Genomic DNA, 18871 nt, shown 5'->3' with positions numbered 1-18871 from the left:
GCACGCCTAACTTGTAGAAAATAAGCATTACTACCGAGACTGCCACGTTTGGTTAGCAACGGTGAGACACACAACTGAGTGGTGATGGAATGACGATAAACTGCATGCTATGACAAATGACAGAATCCGCTCCCGGCCCATTTATTTGAAAACTTCTTGTCACAACCCCGCTTTTGGACAAGTTCGGTTTTATTGGAATGTTTGAGAAAATATGAAAGTATACGTGCATATGCATGCTGAAAATTCTTGTACGTATGTATGCACGCATGCATGTAGTTTGTTGCCTGCAATATCAATTGTTTGTCACTAGAGAGAATGCCGTAAACATTTAACAAAGTAATCACGATGCTCTCGTAGCTTCCTCGATCGACCACATAACCATTGACTTAGTGTAATACTGCATTTTAAACTTAGCGCATGATCCGTCACTAGGATTGTTAATAGGTTCATTGTCTAAAATGTCAGGAGTACCCTACCTCTATTATTAACAAGTAATCACGATGACCTCGCGGCCATCTAATAACTACATAACGGTAGATGCACATGCTGTTTCTATACAAATTTAAGCAACTGCACGTTGCTGCATTTTAAACTCAGTGCACGATATATGTCACCAAGATTTTTTTCAATAGTTAAATCCTTAAGTATGAGTTGTTCTTGATGATAGCGAAGAAGCTAAGCATCTGGTGCTCACTGCTCAGCATGTGCATGCCTTGGTTGACTCAGAGATCTACCCAGTGGAGGTTAATTATTACTCCATGTATCCTCAAAATATTTTAAATACTGCTGGTAGATCTGTATGTTGTTCGCGTGATCAACTTTCACTGGAGGGAGTGAAGTAAAGGATCCTGCATGTGATGGTTACTACATTATGACTTTAGTGATGCTATCCCGGAAAACGGGTAAGACTAGTTAGTCACGCTACATCTTTGTTCCCTTTCTTAAAATTCATTTGATTCATCTACCTTCCACACCCTTTATTTACTCAGGCACAAGGCATGCAACACCACGGATTTTGGATTGATCCAGAAAGTACCCTTTATTTGAACATGCGCCATTAGCATTGTTGATTATTTTGGTTTACCTACATGGTTAACCATACCTAGTTTTGGGCCTTAAATGTCATTAATCCCTTAGTGCTATTTCCTAATCCATCGTTTTGATCAGAGATCTTGGAAAAGACAACATGTGTAGGGTTGTCATTAACACATTTAATCAGGATGTGCCCACCACATCAATATACTCCTTTGCAGAAACATACTACCTCTGTTTAAATACAACGCTTATTTTATTTCATTCTAACAAGCCTTAGACCAATAATTATTACTCTAGTATGCTTTTTATGCATAATTGGTGTTATCAGATTATATTAGAATATAGCTACTTGTTTTGTTATTTTTTATCACATAAATAAGATAATAGTGAAGCATATTCATATCCTAATGAAATGAAATACGCCTTAAAAACTAAATGATACTCTTTATAACCATGTTTAAAATAAACACTACTACTCCAATAACAAAGGGCATTATGTGGTTATAATATATTAAGTCACAATATTCCAAAAACTTTAGTTACAAATTACTTGTACATGTTCACTTTTGATATTCTACAATGATATGAGTCATTTCCAAAAAAAAATTATATGAATAGATTTATATTGAAATGTGGTTCCACATAAAGGTACTCTGACCATCAATTGGTGCCTTCGCAAGGGCTAGTAGTTTTGAGAGACATAGTTATTATAATTAATGAGAAATCATAACTCATAGCTAACAATCAAGATTGCTTACTAGATACATACTTATCTTTACTCGGCTGTGATATATTTAGTTAGGGATAACTCTATACACCTTTTCATTCACAGTCATTGTTTTTCCACTTTGTATTACACCTCCGTATGTGTTTGACACATGTTTTGCTAAATCCTTAGTTTGAGCTATGTGTTTAAAATGGAACAGAGTTCTCATCACTTCCTCCATACATGTGTACATGGTCTACATGGTGACACGCATCATGCATGTATACCTTAAGTTAGTATTTTCTATATTAACAATGATAAAATAGGTAATTTAGAATCATATATTGATGCACTTTGGGATATTTTTTAATAATTACATATGGGCAATTTAGATGAAGATTAAGAGGTCACTTTAGGTTATTTTAATCGAAGAGGTGGGTAATTTATATATAGATTTAGGTGTTACTTTAGACTATTTTCATAATATCATAGGTGGGTTTTTTTTATAAAACAAAATAGACAAATGGATACAATAATTAGTCTACCGAATTTATAGCGGGGTGTTTCTGATTTTGTTAGAATCTCTCAAGGATTTATCCTTTTGTTCTAGCGCGTCTCATGAGGATTAACACGTGGAGGCTCCAAAAGTGTATAGCTTCTAATTAGTAGTAGTAAGATTTTGCTATAAATAAAGTCGGATGCTTAAATTTGCCTTGGCAATTAAGCAAGCAATTAGAGTCTAGAGAGCTCCGTAACTTGGGAAGGTAGGACCTTCTGCTAGTTGGCCTCTGAGATACTACAAATCGAGTTAACATATGCACCCAAGTCAAGCATCACGCATCATGAAGCAATTAGACAATGTTGTTAGCACGATGCGTATCACATGATGTGAGATCGCCATGAGAAACGAGGGTGATTAATTAACAAATTATCACTCCCTCGCTCTACGGTACCTCATACCTTCTGCACTCACGGCTTGGCCTATAAATAGGGGCTAATCCGTTCCTCAGGCTCATCACTCGAGCACCCCAGCAGCAGCAGCAGCAGCAGCAGCACTTGTACTACTGCTCTTTTCTGTTGACCTCTAGCTCTGTAGCTGGACACGTCCAACAAGGCCAGTTGCTTGCCACCTTTTGAGCAATGGCTTCCAGTGCCTCACTTAGGACTGCCACCATTTTCATGCTAGCGGTCCTGTTCGCTGGGCAGCTTCTGATGGCTGCGCCGGCGGCGGCCGATGGGAGCTCCACACAGGGGCTCGGCAACCGGAAGCTTCTCCAGGCGACCGTTGTACCTATCCCCGTTTGCGCTCCCTTTGAGAGCAACTGCGCTAACTGCTATCAGTTTTGTGTTGGCAAATGCAACACCCGCAGCGGCGCGTGCTTCGGACCTTGCTTCACCAACTGCAAAAACGGTAGGCCATGAAGAGACCAACTGATGGGTCGAGCTAGTTCTGTACGTGAGCGTGCATTGCAATGCCTCCCGTGCAAGCTTCGATTTGCTTTTAATTTGAATATGGATGCAGTGCCGTCACCAAGCATCCAACATTTTCGCGATGTTGTTGCCTGGTGTTTGTTGACTCTGCTCATTTGTGTTGGTCCTTACAGTCGTGGTTGTTTTAGCTTGCGCTCTTGTTGTTCCTCGTGATTCTGGGTCGGATGGTGTATGCTTGTCCTTGTGGGTGTAATGTTGTATTTCCCTCTCATTTGCTGTGCCATGTCACTGCTGGAATAAAAAGATGTCCTTATTTTATTTCATCTCTCTACTAAAAATGCTCAATACAGACGACGGTTAAAAAAAGTTAATTAACGAGGATGAGTAAACAGGCATCTTGATGAGAGGCCGGTAATGTCTCCCGTCAGCGCATACGGTGAGGCCATCTTCATTGAAATCTATATATATACCTCTACTAATCACAAACTCGCGAGAAATTTCCACGTTAATCTGTAAATCAGTAAAAAAAAATACAAGCTGCCGTCCATCTAGTGGGACTAACTACTCTCAACCATTGGATGTAACGCCCTCCAGTTAAGGAAAAAGTTCGTTTTACTCCTCTCAACAATTCACTTTGTCCATTTAACCTCCTAAAAAAATTTAAGCTCAAGCTACTACCCCAAACTATTTCAATTGGTCCAATCTATCCCTTAATAAGATTTCTCTTTTTTATTTCTCCACTTACAAGTAGAATTTGAACTTTAAATTTTGCAATGTAACTTATAATATGATGCCCTATGCTAAAAAATACATTATGATTTTTTCATGAATATTTTTCATGCAAAATTGTATTTTTGTGATAAATTTTGTGTTAAATATTTCCAAATTATGAAAATAACCATGAAAAATTCTTAATGTATTTTTTAACATATGACATCATGTTCTCCATCCACTCACAACATTTGAACTTAAAATTCAATTCGTACACAGAGAAACAAAAAATAGAAATATCATTAGAGGGTAGATTTGACTAATTGGAATTATTGGGGGAGTAAATTGAGCCTAAATTTTGCTCAGTGGGTTAAGCGGACAAAATTAATTATTAAAAGGAGTAAAATGGACTTTTTCCTCCAGTTTAATATTCTCTGTACCCAATGCCAAGTTGAGGATTCTTCATCTTCTTCCAGCCCCTTTGCCTGCCCAACTCCTCCTGGTCCTGGGCTGTTCGTGCTCAAGGATTCTAAGCCCCATCAAGTCATTGTTTGTGCCATCAAAATCATGGCAGAAGTTTGCCATCTGATCTCTCTTCCTTGGCATTCTCTCAAACCTCCGTAGCCATGCAAACATCAATCCCGTAAGATTTGCAGTAAGAAACTCCGCCTAGGATTTATTTTTGGGGGATTTCTGATCCAGCCTTATTGCAAAAGCAAGACGCCAACCAGGATAAGATCGTAATTCCGAGCTCTGAGAAGATTCACTCCCTTCCGTCCATCAGGTAAGTGATTCAGTTCCAGCAACCCAGTCAGGTTAATTCAGCATCTTTTTCTTCTGCACTGTTTTGTTTTAACTGTTCATGTTGTTGGCTATCTGTTCACATTTGCTAATTTTTTTTGCTTCCTTACTGTGGCATTAGTAATAACGATTAGATCCACGCAGAAGCATGATGGAGTGCAGAGCTGCATATAACAAGCTAATTCAGGCATCTCTCAAATAGTTGTGAATCCAAGCTGTTCTATTTTATAGGATATAACAGTGAAGGATCCTACAGATAATTTATCATATCAAATAAATGGAACAGAAATACAATGTTGAGATAATAATATATTGTTACCACTATCTACTAGAGCCGCAGCCACAAGAAAACCAAACTATTCCCTCCACCCTAAAAAAAATACAACTCTTAAAATTATCATTAGATTAATCATATAATATATTTTCATACTAAATCTATTTAGAGATATACTTCTCCCTTGTCCCATAATATAGCTACTTCTACAATTTTTCAGACAGATTAAGGATGAAAAATAAAAGTCTATATTACCCTTCTTTAGGCTAATTACAATGGGGTTTCATGTCCATGTTTCCAAGAATGCCACATTAACTTTGTAGAAGGATGAAACACCCTCTCTCAATAGATAGTTTCATCTCACTATTTCATATGCCAACATACTACTTAAATGCTGCAAATAAATAACCAATAGGATTTATTCAATTGTGTGAATATGAAACAAAACACTCTCAATGGAGGTTTCACATGGTTTCCAAGTTCTTGGAAATAGGTTAACATAGTTTTATCCTCATGAAACTCTTACTTCTTAAATGATGTGCCATGTCATCCAAATTGCTGATGTGGCAGGCTAATTAATGCCATAAAACACCCCATGAAACTCCCATTATGAATAGCCTTAGTTATCATGCACTAATTAAGAGAATAATTATAGTTTTCCTATTTAGCTTGCATGCAAATCTGTATGCTATAATTAATTTGCATGTAAGGAGGGATATTTTAGACTTCTTATAAAAAACCCACTTGGGAACTCAAAGTAGCTATATTATGAGATAAAATTTGAAAGCTAGAAGTAGCTATATTTTGAGAGGGAGGTAGTAGATGTTAGTAATTTTTTTACAAATTTGGTTAAATTTAAAATTATTTGACTTCATGGAAAATAAAAGTTGCACTCTTTTTTTAGATGGAGGGAGTACTTTAATAGGAACTAAACTATTCTGCCGCCAATCCGTCCGATCCCCGTCCTCCCTACGCCGGCGACGGCACTAGAGATGAGGAGGCGGATGAATTGGAAATCGCTCATGTGTCGCAGCTCTGAACCGTAGAAGGGGAAGAATATTCTCAAGAGGCCTCACTCGTTTAAATTTACTAAAGTGTAATAATGGGAATTTCGGCGAATCACAACCCGGCTCGAGGAATCAATCAAGGAAATTTTAAAGAGTCCCCGGATTCCCAGACTCGAGGCCGCCGTACTCAACCTTCCTACCTACAGGCCCGACGCTACTGTGTTTTCCAAACAAAAAACATTCGACTTAATGATGACGCGGAGAAATTTGGAGAGAACAAACACGGAATTCCTCATTTTTCTATGAACAATTCCTGAATCTACCACGGTTGGATCGATCAATAGTTTCATTCTCATCTTAACCAGTATCCTAATGAAATCCAATCACTAGATCCTACCCGCTAGCAAAACAATCATGCCATCTATACCTGCTCTACAATGTCAGCACGAAATAAATGGAGGGGAAGAATTGACAAATGTACAGTTGGGCTCGCGCGCCCTGCTGCTGCTACCCCTGCTCTTCTCGGTGCGAGGGCAGGCCGCCATGGCTCCTCATGGTGTGCGTGCTCGACGTCGTCATCGCGTTCGACGCTGACGCGTGCGACGTCGCGGACGTGGACGGCGAGCTGGTGCCGGACGACGACCCGGCGGAGTAGTGCGAGCCGCGCAGGCCGTGGGGCCTCCGCCGGTACCGTGACCCCGGCATCCCCGGCCTCGTCGGCTCCTCGAGCGTGCTCTGCTTCTTGGACAGGATGATCACCACGCGCTTCATGTCCGGCCGCAGCCGCGGGTCGGCCTGCACGCACAGCAGCCCGATGCGCACGCACAGCTCCACCTGCTCCGGCACCGCCGACGCCTTAGCGGCAGGGTCAAGCAACTCCAGGCTCCGACCCTTCTTGTACAGCCTCCACGCCTGCAAAACACAGGTACATGTGAGTTAACTCAACAGGGAGGACGAGGAAGAGCAGGAGGAGCAGACGCGTGCTTTGGCATCGCACATACGTACGTATTCAAGGAGGCTGTCAGCCTCGGAGTCGGGGGGCGGGATGAAGGCGGAGTTCTTGCGGCCGGAGACGATCTCGAGGACGACGACGCCGAAGCTGAAGACGTCGGCCTTGGTGGAGAGGTCGCCGTGCATGAGGTACTCGGGCGCCATGTAGCCGTTGGTGCCGGCGACGCGGGTGTGGACGCGGGAGCGGCCGTCGCCGGCCTCCGGGAAGAGACGGGCCATGCCGAAGTCGGCGATCTTGGGCACCCACCGCTCGTCGAGGAGGATGTTGCTGGCCTTGATGTCGCGGTGGATGATGGGCGTGTGCGCGTCCTCGTGGAGGTACAGCAGGCCCCGCGCCACGCCCACCACCACCTCGTGCCGCCGCGCCCAGGTCAGCTCCGCGCGCCGCAACCGGTGGCTGTTGCTGCTGGCTGGGCATTGCACGACAAGAAGACCGAGCCGTGTCAGAGCCACATACGAACAGCGGAACGAATGCAAATAAGGAACTCGAATCAGAAACAGCAGTGAGCCAGTGACAGAAATCAAGATAACCTTTCACAGGAACAGAGTAAGTGTGTTCTCTGCGTATCACAGAAATGGCATGCACGGCAATGGCTGGGCCGTACAGGGAGCATTTCGGTCCATGTTGAAATTCAACCCGGCCGGCCTACGTCAGGCTATACAGAAACCAAACGATTCATGCTCCTCCCAAACAACACCACCAAAAAAAAAATGTTGCACGTACTGCGAAATTCATAGTCAGAGCAACCATGCTCGTCCAACGAAGATTACGTGCACGGAGGATCCACAGAGAAAGCACGTGTCCAATAGAAAAAAGAAAAGATAAAGGCAAAGCAGAGCTAAGCTTCCGTCTTCTGTGAGGGCCCCTGACCCACACCCTCTTGTTTTCCCGGTACTTTCTCGGTCCGCCATGACTAGGAGGCATCGGATCAGACGGGAGACGGCGACGTGTCTGACGTCGTCGCATGGTCATGGATCGACCAGCTGAAGGAAGGAAAGGGAAATTTAAAAAAAAAACAAAAAAGGAGGAAGCGCGTGCACACGGACACGGCTACGACGAGTCAAGCACGATACGGATGGGGTAACCAATCTGAAGCACGACCGCGTGCACTGTCCAACAAATTAAGTCCCTCATAATCCAGTGACCCAGTGTGCACCCACAGTGCTTCTGGAACACTGGAACCAACGAAGTAGCGCCACAAGTCTAGGCAACCGCCGATTATTGTAATGCCAGCAAGGAATTTGACCAGCACAAAGAGGGAAAGCACGCGCGTGCTTGGCTAGGTCAAGGCAATTGGTCCTAGCAAATCCGATGGTATTCACTTTTGCTCCAGGTCGCCACAACACTGGCAGAAAGCTGATCTTTGTTCTGTTACTGGCAGAAAGTTTGTTGGTACAAAAACTAGTTGGCCACCCATCGTCCTCGCTGGGGACGAGATGTCGTCGAACCAAATCTCTCCCACTGCCTACACCGTATTATTCTAACCTCCGAACGAACTTTGACCAGCGACCCAATTGCTATAAAATGGCTTTGCCCTCTAGCGACACACGCAGACAAACGGTGCGTGTGCATGCCATCACGATCGCGTCAAGCATGACATGCTGCAAGTCAGTGCAAGCAAGCAGCAGCACTTTGGAAGATTTCTAACTAGCGTACTTTCTGGAAGAAGAGAAAGCGCAAAGTGAAATAAAAGGGGAAAATGATCAAAATGCCACCGTAGAGGCAGAGACCATTGTGAACAGATTTGTGAGGCAGTCTGAGCAAAACGTGGACGAGATGGGGGAGAATCACAAGATGATGGCAAGGATTGCTTATCGGAAGCCAACTACTAGTAGTACTGTGCTGCTTGTCGCAGCAGCCAACAAGTTTGGTTACTGTAGGTCAAAGGACACTGTACTGTTCAGTTGACCAGGCGTTGCCAAGGGAGGAGCCGGGCTGATGAATTCGGCGGCTGGCAAGTTATTGCCCATTGACCAATGGAGATCTGTGATGCATGCATGCATGCACTGTTTGACCAACGGTAGCAAAGGGAAACAAGGAGCAACAGTGAATCCATCGAGGCATTGAGCAACAGATCTGTGCTACATTACCTTACCTCATTGGCTGGCACATGGATTCTTCTAGGGCGCAATCATCGGATCAAACAATTTGAACAACCCAGGTTGAAGTTTGGACTAGAAAAATGTGCCTCATACGAGTGCAGTGTGGTTTGTGTTTGTGGAATGACAGCATAATATCGGCGGCCTGACCTCCCTCGCAACCACGTCTGTCCAGCGGTCCGGGTTGCAGCTTGCTGGCAGCCTGGCACTACCAAACCTCATCGCCTCGTTGTTTTCAAGACGCATGTGGTCGGTCATGCCTTCTGGTACGGCACACATTCATGGGACGACCGTTCGGTCCGTAAATCTGGAATCTGAACTAGCAGCAGCAACCGTTCGGTCATGCCTTCTCGTACGACACACATTCATGGGAGATATCGGCTCTGCTGACACGTTAATGTTAGCTAACAGATCGCTGCCATGTCTTACGTCATCCACTCGCGTTGATGGCTGCTGCGAAATGTGAACAGCTTGGCGCGGTGGTCAGAGCAAAATGTGGACGGATAAAGTGAGCGAAGAATCAATAAGATGATGACAAGGATTGCTGATCGGAAGCCAACCGGCCCTGCACAGATAGTGGTCGCCACAACCAACCTGTCGCACGGCTAGGCCAGAGACTACTGAACTGTACCGCTGACCAGGCGTTGCAAAGGGAAGACTGGTACGCCCGTTCGGCCGCCCTACACGATCACCATGCACCAGCACAAGTTTCGACCGATGTTCATGGATCATCATGAATTCGGTTGCCGGTCACTGATGGCCGGTTGACCCGTACAGATCTGCCTGTGATGCGTGCGCCGAGGACTGCGCTGTTGTCGTGCAGCCCTGCTTCCAAAATGGTAGCAATGGCAACGCGTTGTCCAACAGCATCAGCATTGGACTTTTCAGAATTCAGACACCCGTGCGCAGAGGAAAACAATGAGCAAAGATCTCTGCGCCGCATATATATGACAAAATGAGCCGGCCTAATTCCTGATCGTGTTTATCTACTCCTAGATCCGAAAACGTTGAGGGCCAAAATCCAGGGTGCTCTATAGTGTACTATAATATAATAATCTTTTTTAAAAGATTATAATAGAGAATAGAAACCGGTGCCCTGCCGGCGGCCTGAAACTCTGTTCGTGTAGCTTGGTGGCGCAGGGGATAGGATCCATCGGCCAACACATTGCTATGCTACCTACCTTACCTCAACGCATGTCTCAATCTAGTCAACCTGGAAGCAGCCATGCATTCTTCTAATGATAAACAAATTCTGCGACGCAATCATCGCACAAAACAATATAAGGGCCTGTTTAGTTCCCGTAGGTGTAAACGCAAAAAACTTTTTGCAAAGAAATCTTGCTAATTTGATGTATTAAATGAAGTCTATTTACAAAACTTTTTGCACAGATGGGTTGTAAATCGCGAGACGAATCTAATGATGCTAATTAATCCATGATTAAGCAATAATTAGCGGATGGTTACTGTAGCATCACTGTTGCAAAATATGGATTAAGTAGGCTTATTAGATTCGTCTCGCGATTTACAGCCCATCCATGCAAAAAGTTTTGTAAATAGATTTCATTTAGTACTTCAAATTAGCAAGATTTCTTTGAAAATTTTGCGTTTACAGTTTTTTGCGTTTACAGGGTGGGAACTAAAGGTCTAAATCTCTCGAGTTTGAGGTTTGAACGAACTAGGATAATATGCTTTATTTGGCTTTGTTGTGGATGGTTCCCTAACCTCAGTACCTAGTAGTACGAATGCACGCGGCCCTTATTTTGCTAGCGTAGTTTTGTGCTTTCTTGGTGAAAGAGGCCTCCCATTCACGCAAGCTAGGGATGAATGGGTCACTCGCGCGTCATCTCAGTAGTTTGTCCAACCAATTAACCACGCCGGCATGAGCCGTAGGGAACAGTACAGCGACTTTTCCCTGTCGCATCGATGCCCTGCGACGAAAATATCCCCCACCCCACCAACCGCCTGCATCGGCCGCCGTTTGTTTCAATCCAAGCACACGGATTGCAGCAACCGATCCCGGATTTGATCACATACAATCTCCGGCGTCTGATCGTACGAACACGGAAATCACGAGTACTACTGCACTATCTAGATCGTGCGAATTTGGACCGGTCGATCGAGCAATTGGCTAGTTAGCTAATGGCGAAAAGTCAGAAGCAAATTCAGGGGAGCAATCGATGGAGCGGGCATGGTGGACTCACAGTGGCCGGAGGCGGGGGGGAAGAGGATCTTGTCGAGGCTCTCGTTGGGCACGTACTCGTAGACGAGCAGCTTGTCCTCGGCGCCGCGCGCGCAGTAGCCGATGAGGTTGACGACGTTCCGGTGCTGCACCCGCGACAGCAGCGTGGCCTCGTTCCGGAACTCCCGCGCGCCCTGCCGCGACCCGGCGCCGAGGCACTTCACGGCGACCTCGCGGCCGTCCTCGAGGCGGCCCCGGTAGACGGGGCCGAACCCGCCCTGGCCCAGCCGGTTCTTCTCCGAGAATCCCCGCGTCGCCGCCGCCAGGGCCTCGTACGGGAACGCGCGCTGCTCCCGCGCCGCGATCGCCTCCAGGTCCGCCTCCTCCTCCTTCTCGCGGCGGGACTCGGAGGAGGAGCGGCGCGAGGAGAAGGGCCGCGCCAGGCGCTCCAGGAGCTCCCGCGGCTTCATGCCGCCGGCCTCGTCGGCCAGCGCCCGGGGCGGGGCTGGACGACGCCGCCGCGGGAGGGGCGGTGGGTGATGCGGCGCGCGAGGGGGACGGGGGTGGAGTTGGGTTTGGGGAGGCAGGCGAGGCGAGGGGAGCGCGTGCGCTAGCTGCTGGCTGCCTAGCTATCCCGGCGGGCGGCTGCGGCGGCTAGCCCACGGGGTGGATTTTGCGTCGGGGAGTCGAGGAGCGCGGCCGCGAGGGAGGGAGGGGTCAAGCGACTAGTGTTCAGAGCCGTCCTTGTCGTGGCCGCGGCGGGATACGGGGATAGTCCGGGCGACTGCGCGTTGACGGGCGCCGGGGTTCCGCCCCCGCACGCCGGCGCGCTCGCGTGGGTTCCACCGGGAGGGAGAGCGGAGAGAGACGGAGACCGCCCGCGCGGCCCGTGCCGTCCGTGGGCGCGAATTTGGAACAGGGTGCAGCCGTGCAGGTCCGGTCCGGCCTCGCCCGCGACTCGGCTCGGCTCGTGTGGGGGCCGGGAAACCGCGAGGAAACGGCGCGACGCCGTCCTCGTCCCCCGGCGCTTCTCCCTTCCTTTGCTGTTGGAACGCAAGGCCTGGCTGCAGTGGAATCGTCACGGCATGGGCTCGTGGCTGGCCTGGCCCACCGCCCACGTACGTTCCCCTGTTCCCACCGGATTGGTTGGGCAATCCCGGTCCCTTCTTTCGCCTGTTTTTGGCAGGGTTTTCTAATGGCTCCAGCTTCCGGGACTGGTTTTTAATAAAAAATAGAACAGAAAATAGAAAAGCCAGAGCCGTTTTGGAGGAGCCATAATTTACAATTTATGGCTCCTCCAAAACAGCTCCGGCTCATACTTTGGAGCTCCTCGTGAGGAGTCCTGCGAAACACCCTCTAAGTTTATTTTGTTATAACTACTTTTTCTTGGAATAAACTCTGATCTAAATTCTAATCTCTCTTGTTGTACCTATCATATATCTTTTATTATACTCATTATTCCCAGCCCGGAATAAATCAATGCGTAACCGAACGTGGCCTGAAACTGATGACACGACCCAGAATTCCAGCTCGCCTCATACAGCCGTACTGTAGTCACGGACCGTACATCAATTTTTTCTACTACTATGAAGCGACCGGAGAAAGCGCAGCACGGACCGAGCAGCTGGAGCTGTGGCGAACCGTGCGATCCACCATGAGGCCGCGTTTCGCAGCTCGTAGCAGATCGCCGAACGGCTCGTCCACCAATCTGCGTCTGAATTAGGAAGACGCAGCGCGAATTTGGAGCAGGGGATTGCATGTTCGCGTAGCCAAATCTCGTCAGCGTGGTTCAAGATCACATCACGGCGGACGTACCTGTCAGACAGTTCGGCGGGGGCAGGGCACCAGGTCAGAAAGAGAGAGACGCGCACATTTTTTTTCTGTGAAATGGACCAGTCCTCGCTAGGCAGGACTTTGACTTCCGCACGGGGTCGTCTCGCACGTGGATGCCCCACCACTGCTTGCTTGTTCGTTGCAAGCCACCGGGGTTGCCTCGTGCCCGGGGAAGTATCCGAAGGCTTCTTTTCCTTTCGATCATGATGGGTGCCAGGTGCCTTGCCTCGCCATGGCATTGCCGCCAGATCCAAAAGAGTTCACCGCTGCGAGGTCAGCATGCATTTTACCTACACTTGGTCGATCCAAGTACGATGACGCCTGCCAAATGATGCCGGGGAGACATTTCTTCTCAAGAAGCCGTGTTCTGTTTATAGGAAGAAGAAGAAGCCTAAATTAGTACTGCGATGATGCGAAGACAACAATGGGGATTAGATGTTTGACGACGAACCGAAAGGTACAGATGACTAAGCTTATATTCCACTAAACCACAATGGGTAATTAGCAGAAAAGCTACATGCACATCACTTTCAGGCCCAATTATGCACAATTTGAGACAGTTGTTAATCATGGAAACCTAAACGGTTGTTAAACAGCAAGCCTACAGGATTCTGAAGGTCAAGATGACGATACTGTTTCTTGTCCAAGCACCACTAAGGTAGTATGCTCTGGTCCTATATTCAAGTAGCTAGATCCGCATCTGTCTGTGTGAATTATTGGAAATGATATTGCATCTTCCTCCGGGAGTTATAAGTAATAAAATTAAACTAATCTAAGACCCCGTTTGGATCCTTCCCGGCTAATGATTAGCTAGCTAATTGATAATAGTTTATATTAGCTAGCTAAATATTAGTTTGTTAGTCATTAACTGGATCCATATCATTAACATGGATGGACCATGCGGCTCTTCTTTTTTTACCACCAGTCCAGCTAGGGAAATTTGATAGAACGATCGAGAATAACAAGGTCTTTCTATGTTTTAAGCTGGGATTAGCTGGGTTTAACTAGCTAATAGAATTACGTAGTTTAAATTAGCTGGAGGATCCTTAGCTGGGAGGTTGATTAGGACGTGGGCATAAAGGCCTTTATGATACAATTAATAATTCGATTCATTTTCAATTAGGTCTTGCTTTAGCTTCCTTAGGGATTATTACTTCCTGCCGGAGAATCCAAAGAGGGTCTAAGAAATAGGAATGTACTCCATCATCTATCTTTTTTGAATTGTCGTTAGTTGTGGTAGTACATGACCTTAAAATTTTACCTTAGATAACCTAATGGTCAGGTCATAAAAGATCGGGTTCTAAGCTTATATAATTTTGAGGACCAAATTGGATTATGAAGAAAGTATTAGAGTCATGATCTGTTACCACGCCTAGCTTTGACAGGTATAATTTAGTTCGTCGACATTGTTGCAGCAGTAGTAGGTTCTAATGAACCGAAATGCATGCATAAACAAAGGTTGGCTCTATACTGATATGCAATCACAACAATCTGATACTCCCTCCATTTTAAATTGTAGGTTGTTTTGGCAAATCTAGATACATAGATTTTGTTATGCACCTAGATAAATATAATGTCTAGATATATAGTGAAAATTATGCATCTAAATTTATCAAAACAATCTACAATTCGGAACGGATGGAGTATCAATTAACTAAATATTTCTTATATCCTTTGCACCAGACGAGATACCAATATATCATCACAACAATCAGCTCATCGGTTGGACGAGAGACGGTTGAATCCGCAGAACAAGAGGGCAGATCCATGATATAAGCAAGTAAATAAATGCACTGATTACGAAGGCTATTGTCATGGCTTATAATTATAAGAAAATAATTAGGATATAATGAGCTTTGAGCTTTTTGCCTAGATCCTTCTCCAACGGAAGATACTCACTGTAGATAATTTAAAGAGAAGAGGATGACCACATGACCTATTGTACAATTTGTACAATTCCACATCTGATTGCCTACTTTTCTTTGCAAGGATTACCCTGTGCAGTCTGAACACAGGTAATCAGCTAGTTCGATCTTCAACAAATGCTACCAAATAATTCAACGAGCACAATCTACCGATGGTGGAAAAGGGATTCTAATAAGAAAAAAAACCTTATTTGACGGTCTAATGCTTTATCTTTGGTGGAATATCTGGAAGGAGCACAATCGACAAATTTTTTAACAAGAATCCAAGAAAGATGTAGACATGGCTTCCTGATTAAGGAAGATATCTATCTTTATCAAGAGGAAACCAGTTTGCGAAGGAGTATTGCACCCTTAACCTAAGTTATTGTTGTCGTTGTTTTAAGCATGGTTGTTGTTGGAGTTCCGTGTTTGTTATTTTTTCTTTTCCCCTATTTCTATTATTCTTCTGTAGTCGTCTACAAAATTATTGAACATGAAACATATCTCAATAGTAGTGAGTGTGCGCACGTAACTGTATTTTGTATACACTACAACTTGCCATGCTTGTGTGTGGGTGTGTGCAACCTCACCTTCGCTGCGGAAGAAGCCCATGAGCCGCATACGGCGTACATGATTCCGGTCCCGTCCATTACGATTACCAGCCCCGGTCCGCTTACAAAAAATAGGTACAGCAGGGCCCCCGACCGTCTTCGCCGCGGATTGTCGATCGGACGGTCCAGACAAGACTTGAAAGACTTGGATCGCGATCGCACTGACGCCAGAGATGCCAAGCGTCGCGTAGGATCACCTGACTGGCACCCAGGTCCCACATGGCAGTGGGTTCCGCCTTCACCTAACGCTCCGGTTCGTCTCCCCACCTCGCGCCGCCGCCGCAGCCGCCGCGCGGGTCGCCGGATTCCGCCGCCCCCGCGTTCTCCCCGCCCCTCCCGAGTCCTGACTCCTCAGAAGTGGTTCGTTTCTTCGGGGACCAATCCCCCCGCGGATCATGGCGTCACTGGCTTCCCCCTCCCTCTCCCTCCACACCGTCCCGGGGCGGGCGCGCCTTGCTGCTGCCGCGGGGGCGCCACCGCGGCGGCGGAGGGTGGCTGTAGTGCGGGCGAAGGTGCGGGAGATTTTCATGCCGGCGCTGAGCTCGACGATGACGGAGGGGAAGATCGTCTCCTGGACCGCCGCCGAGGGGGACCGCGTCGCCAAGGGCGACCCCGTGGTGGTCGTCGAGTCCGACAAGGCCGACATGGACGTGGAGACGTTCCACGACGGAATCGTCGCAGCCGTCCTCGTCCCGGCCGGCGGGACCGCGCCCGTGGGAGCCCCCATCGCCCTCCTCGCCGAGTCCGAGGAGGAGGTCGCGCTGGCGCAGGCGCGCGCCCAGGCCCTCTCCCAGGGGCCGAGCCGGGAACCCCATCCACCCCATGCCGTTGCCGCTGCCGCCCGGGCGCCACCTCCTCCAGCGCCAGTGGCGGCTCCAGCGACAAAAGGCATTGCGACGCCTTACGCCAAGAAGCTCGCGAAGCAGCACAGGGTGGACATCGCCGCTGTTGTCGGTACGGGACCACACGGGCGCGTCACGGCGGCTGACATTCAGGCAGCTGCTGGCATCAATCCGAAGCCAAAGGTCGCTCCACCTCCACCTCCACCTCCACCCGCACCCCCTGCCGCTGTTCGCCCTGCGCCTCCGATGGCCTCGGGTGCAGTGCTGCCACCACTGCCCGGTGGCAGGGTGGTGCCGTTCACAACAATGCAGGCGGCGGTGAGCAGGAACATGGTGGAGAGCTTGTCAGTGCCAACGTTCCGGGTTGGCTACTCCATGACCACTGATAAGCTGGACGCTCTCTATGAAAAGGTACCATTTCTATTGATCTTGTTCACAGCGTTGAATTTCACCTTGAGATGCTGCTCAATTGTTCATGTGTTTAGTGATTGTCGGATTGAAATGGTTTTGGTAGGTTAAGTCGAAGGGGGTTACAAAGACAGTGCTGCTGGTGAAGGCAGCAGCCATGGCGCTAACCCAGCACCCTGCTGTAAATGCTAGCTGCAGAGATGGAAAGAGCTTTAGCTACAACACTAATGTGAACATTGGAGTGGCTGTTGCACTCGAGGGTGGTCTTCTTACGCCTGTCCTGGAGGATGCTGATAAGGTTCGTGCTTATTGAAATAGCTGCTTTGTCTGTTAAGCAATGTAGGATTTTAGCATGCGAGTGCATCTTATATTTTTATTGAATAGCTCCAAAAATTACATGGCAGTTGGATATATATCTGCTTGCACAAAAGTGGAGAGTTCTGCTCAAGAAGGCACGCACCAAGCAACTACAACCAAATGAATACAACTCAGGTATCGAATGTTTTGAGTGCAGTGCTAATGTTCGCTGTTCCTGAAAACTTTGTTTACCTAAAGAACTGATGATGTGTAGGGACATTTACGCTGTCCAATTTGGGTATGTTTGGGGTGGATAGATTTGATGCAATCCTTCCAGCTGGTCAGGTAAGGTTATGAAATGCTAGTGGTATTGTATTTATGAAATGTTAGAATAAGATTGATTATATGTAATGGCTTGGTGCAGGGAGCTATCATGGCTGTTGGAACATCAAAACCTACTGTGGTGGCTGATAAGGATGGTTTCTTCAGTATCAAGAGTGAAATGCTGGTTAGTTTGTTCTCATATCCATATAATTTGTGTGCGAAGAAGCTCTGATTATTGACTTTTGTTTAGTCTGCTGTCCTATATATGCAATTGTGAAGATCAATATGTGTGTGCCCTAGCGCATGTAATTTTGAAGTGTGTTTCATTGTATCTACCATAGCTAACCTACAGTTAAGTGTCACTAAATTTGTTTTGGCGATAGCATAGCAAGATATTAAACATCTAGCTAAAATCCCAAACCAAAATTTGTGTGATCAATGTATTTATTCATTCTTAGGACATGTAAGTGAAAGCTATTTCACAATATCATTTTTATGTGATAGTTCATAATATGAACTTAGTGTGATAAGGAGCTGCATAACTGCGCCTGAATGTTGCCCTAAAAAAGAAAAAAAAACTGCGCCTCAATGTAAGAGGCATAGGGTGCTGACTAACTGCAGTTTCAGGTACTATTAGTGATGAGCATTACAATGCTCAGCATTCTTGTTCAGTACTAATGAATTCTTTTTGGCTGTCATAAGTATGTGCTGACTCCTGATTCCTTAATATACACACTAATAACCTCCCATAATGTGTTATGAAAATTTATTTTGATAATAAGAACTACTATCACTTAAGACCTATAAACATTCATCCACATTGCCACACCATCGTATTCACAAAACAACAAAAAAGTTTCTTCAAGAAAAACAAAAAGCTGAAATGTTCTATAGTAGCAACCAATTTGTCTTGCAGAGACGCTGCTCATGAATTTAATCTAGTTAATCCTTACATTTCCAGGTGAACGTTACTGCTGATCACAGGATTATCTACGGTGCTGATTTGGCAGCATTCCTGCAGACGTTTGCAAAGATTGTTGAGGATCCTGAAGGCCTCACATTGTAAAGAAAGTCCCATATGACGGTTGTATGATTTCTTTGATTCCTAATTGGGAGACAATGCCAGTAAATAATAATGCTATGTAGGTATTAAAAGAAGAATAATGAGCCACTACTTAATTTTGTTTCAACAGAGAACTTTGTTTCTAGTTTGTATACACTTCCAAATCATGGACCTGTGTGTTATCAATTTGGGTATACCTTTTTCTTGGATGCAGATCCTGATTCAAGAAATAATAAATAGTATGCACACTACAGAGCGGCTAATAAATTTCTCTAAATAAAGTGCAAGACGGCTTCTATTGTCACACTATCCTGGCTTGGACCGTACTGATTGG

At 46.3% G+C, this 18871-nt stretch overlaps 2 protein-coding genes across 2 annotated transcripts; one reads left to right on the top strand and one right to left on the bottom strand.

Moving 5' to 3' along the window:
- Positions 1 to 6231: 6231 nt before the first annotated feature.
- LOC112882614 (putative receptor-like protein kinase At4g00960) lies at positions 6232 to 11977 on the bottom strand. Its single transcript, XM_025947704.1, has 3 exons — positions 11278 to 11977; positions 6971 to 7386; positions 6232 to 6877 (listed from the first exon to the last, which is right to left on the bottom strand). The coding sequence occupies exons 1-3, from the start codon at positions 11723 to 11725 to the stop codon at positions 6473 to 6475; spliced, it is 1269 nt and encodes a 422-aa protein (XP_025803489.1). The 5' UTR covers positions 11726 to 11977; the 3' UTR covers positions 6232 to 6472.
- Positions 11978 to 15692: 3715 nt separating this feature from the next.
- LOC112883001 (dihydrolipoyllysine-residue acetyltransferase component 4 of pyruvate dehydrogenase complex, chloroplastic-like) lies at positions 15693 to 18788 on the top strand. Its single transcript, XM_025948212.1, has 6 exons — positions 15693 to 16856; positions 16960 to 17151; positions 17258 to 17345; positions 17425 to 17495; positions 17575 to 17658; positions 18436 to 18788. The coding sequence occupies exons 1-6, from the start codon at positions 15999 to 16001 to the stop codon at positions 18538 to 18540; spliced, it is 1398 nt and encodes a 465-aa protein (XP_025803997.1). The 5' UTR covers positions 15693 to 15998; the 3' UTR covers positions 18541 to 18788.
- The last annotated feature ends 83 nt before the right edge of the window (positions 18789 to 18871 follow it).

This window comes from Panicum hallii, chromosome 2 (assembly GCF_002211085.1).
Source record: "Panicum hallii strain FIL2 chromosome 2, PHallii_v3.1, whole genome shotgun sequence".
Lineage (NCBI taxonomy): Eukaryota > Viridiplantae > Streptophyta > Magnoliopsida > Poales > Poaceae > Panicum > Panicum hallii.
This window is presented reverse-complemented; position numbering and strand designations above follow the sequence as displayed.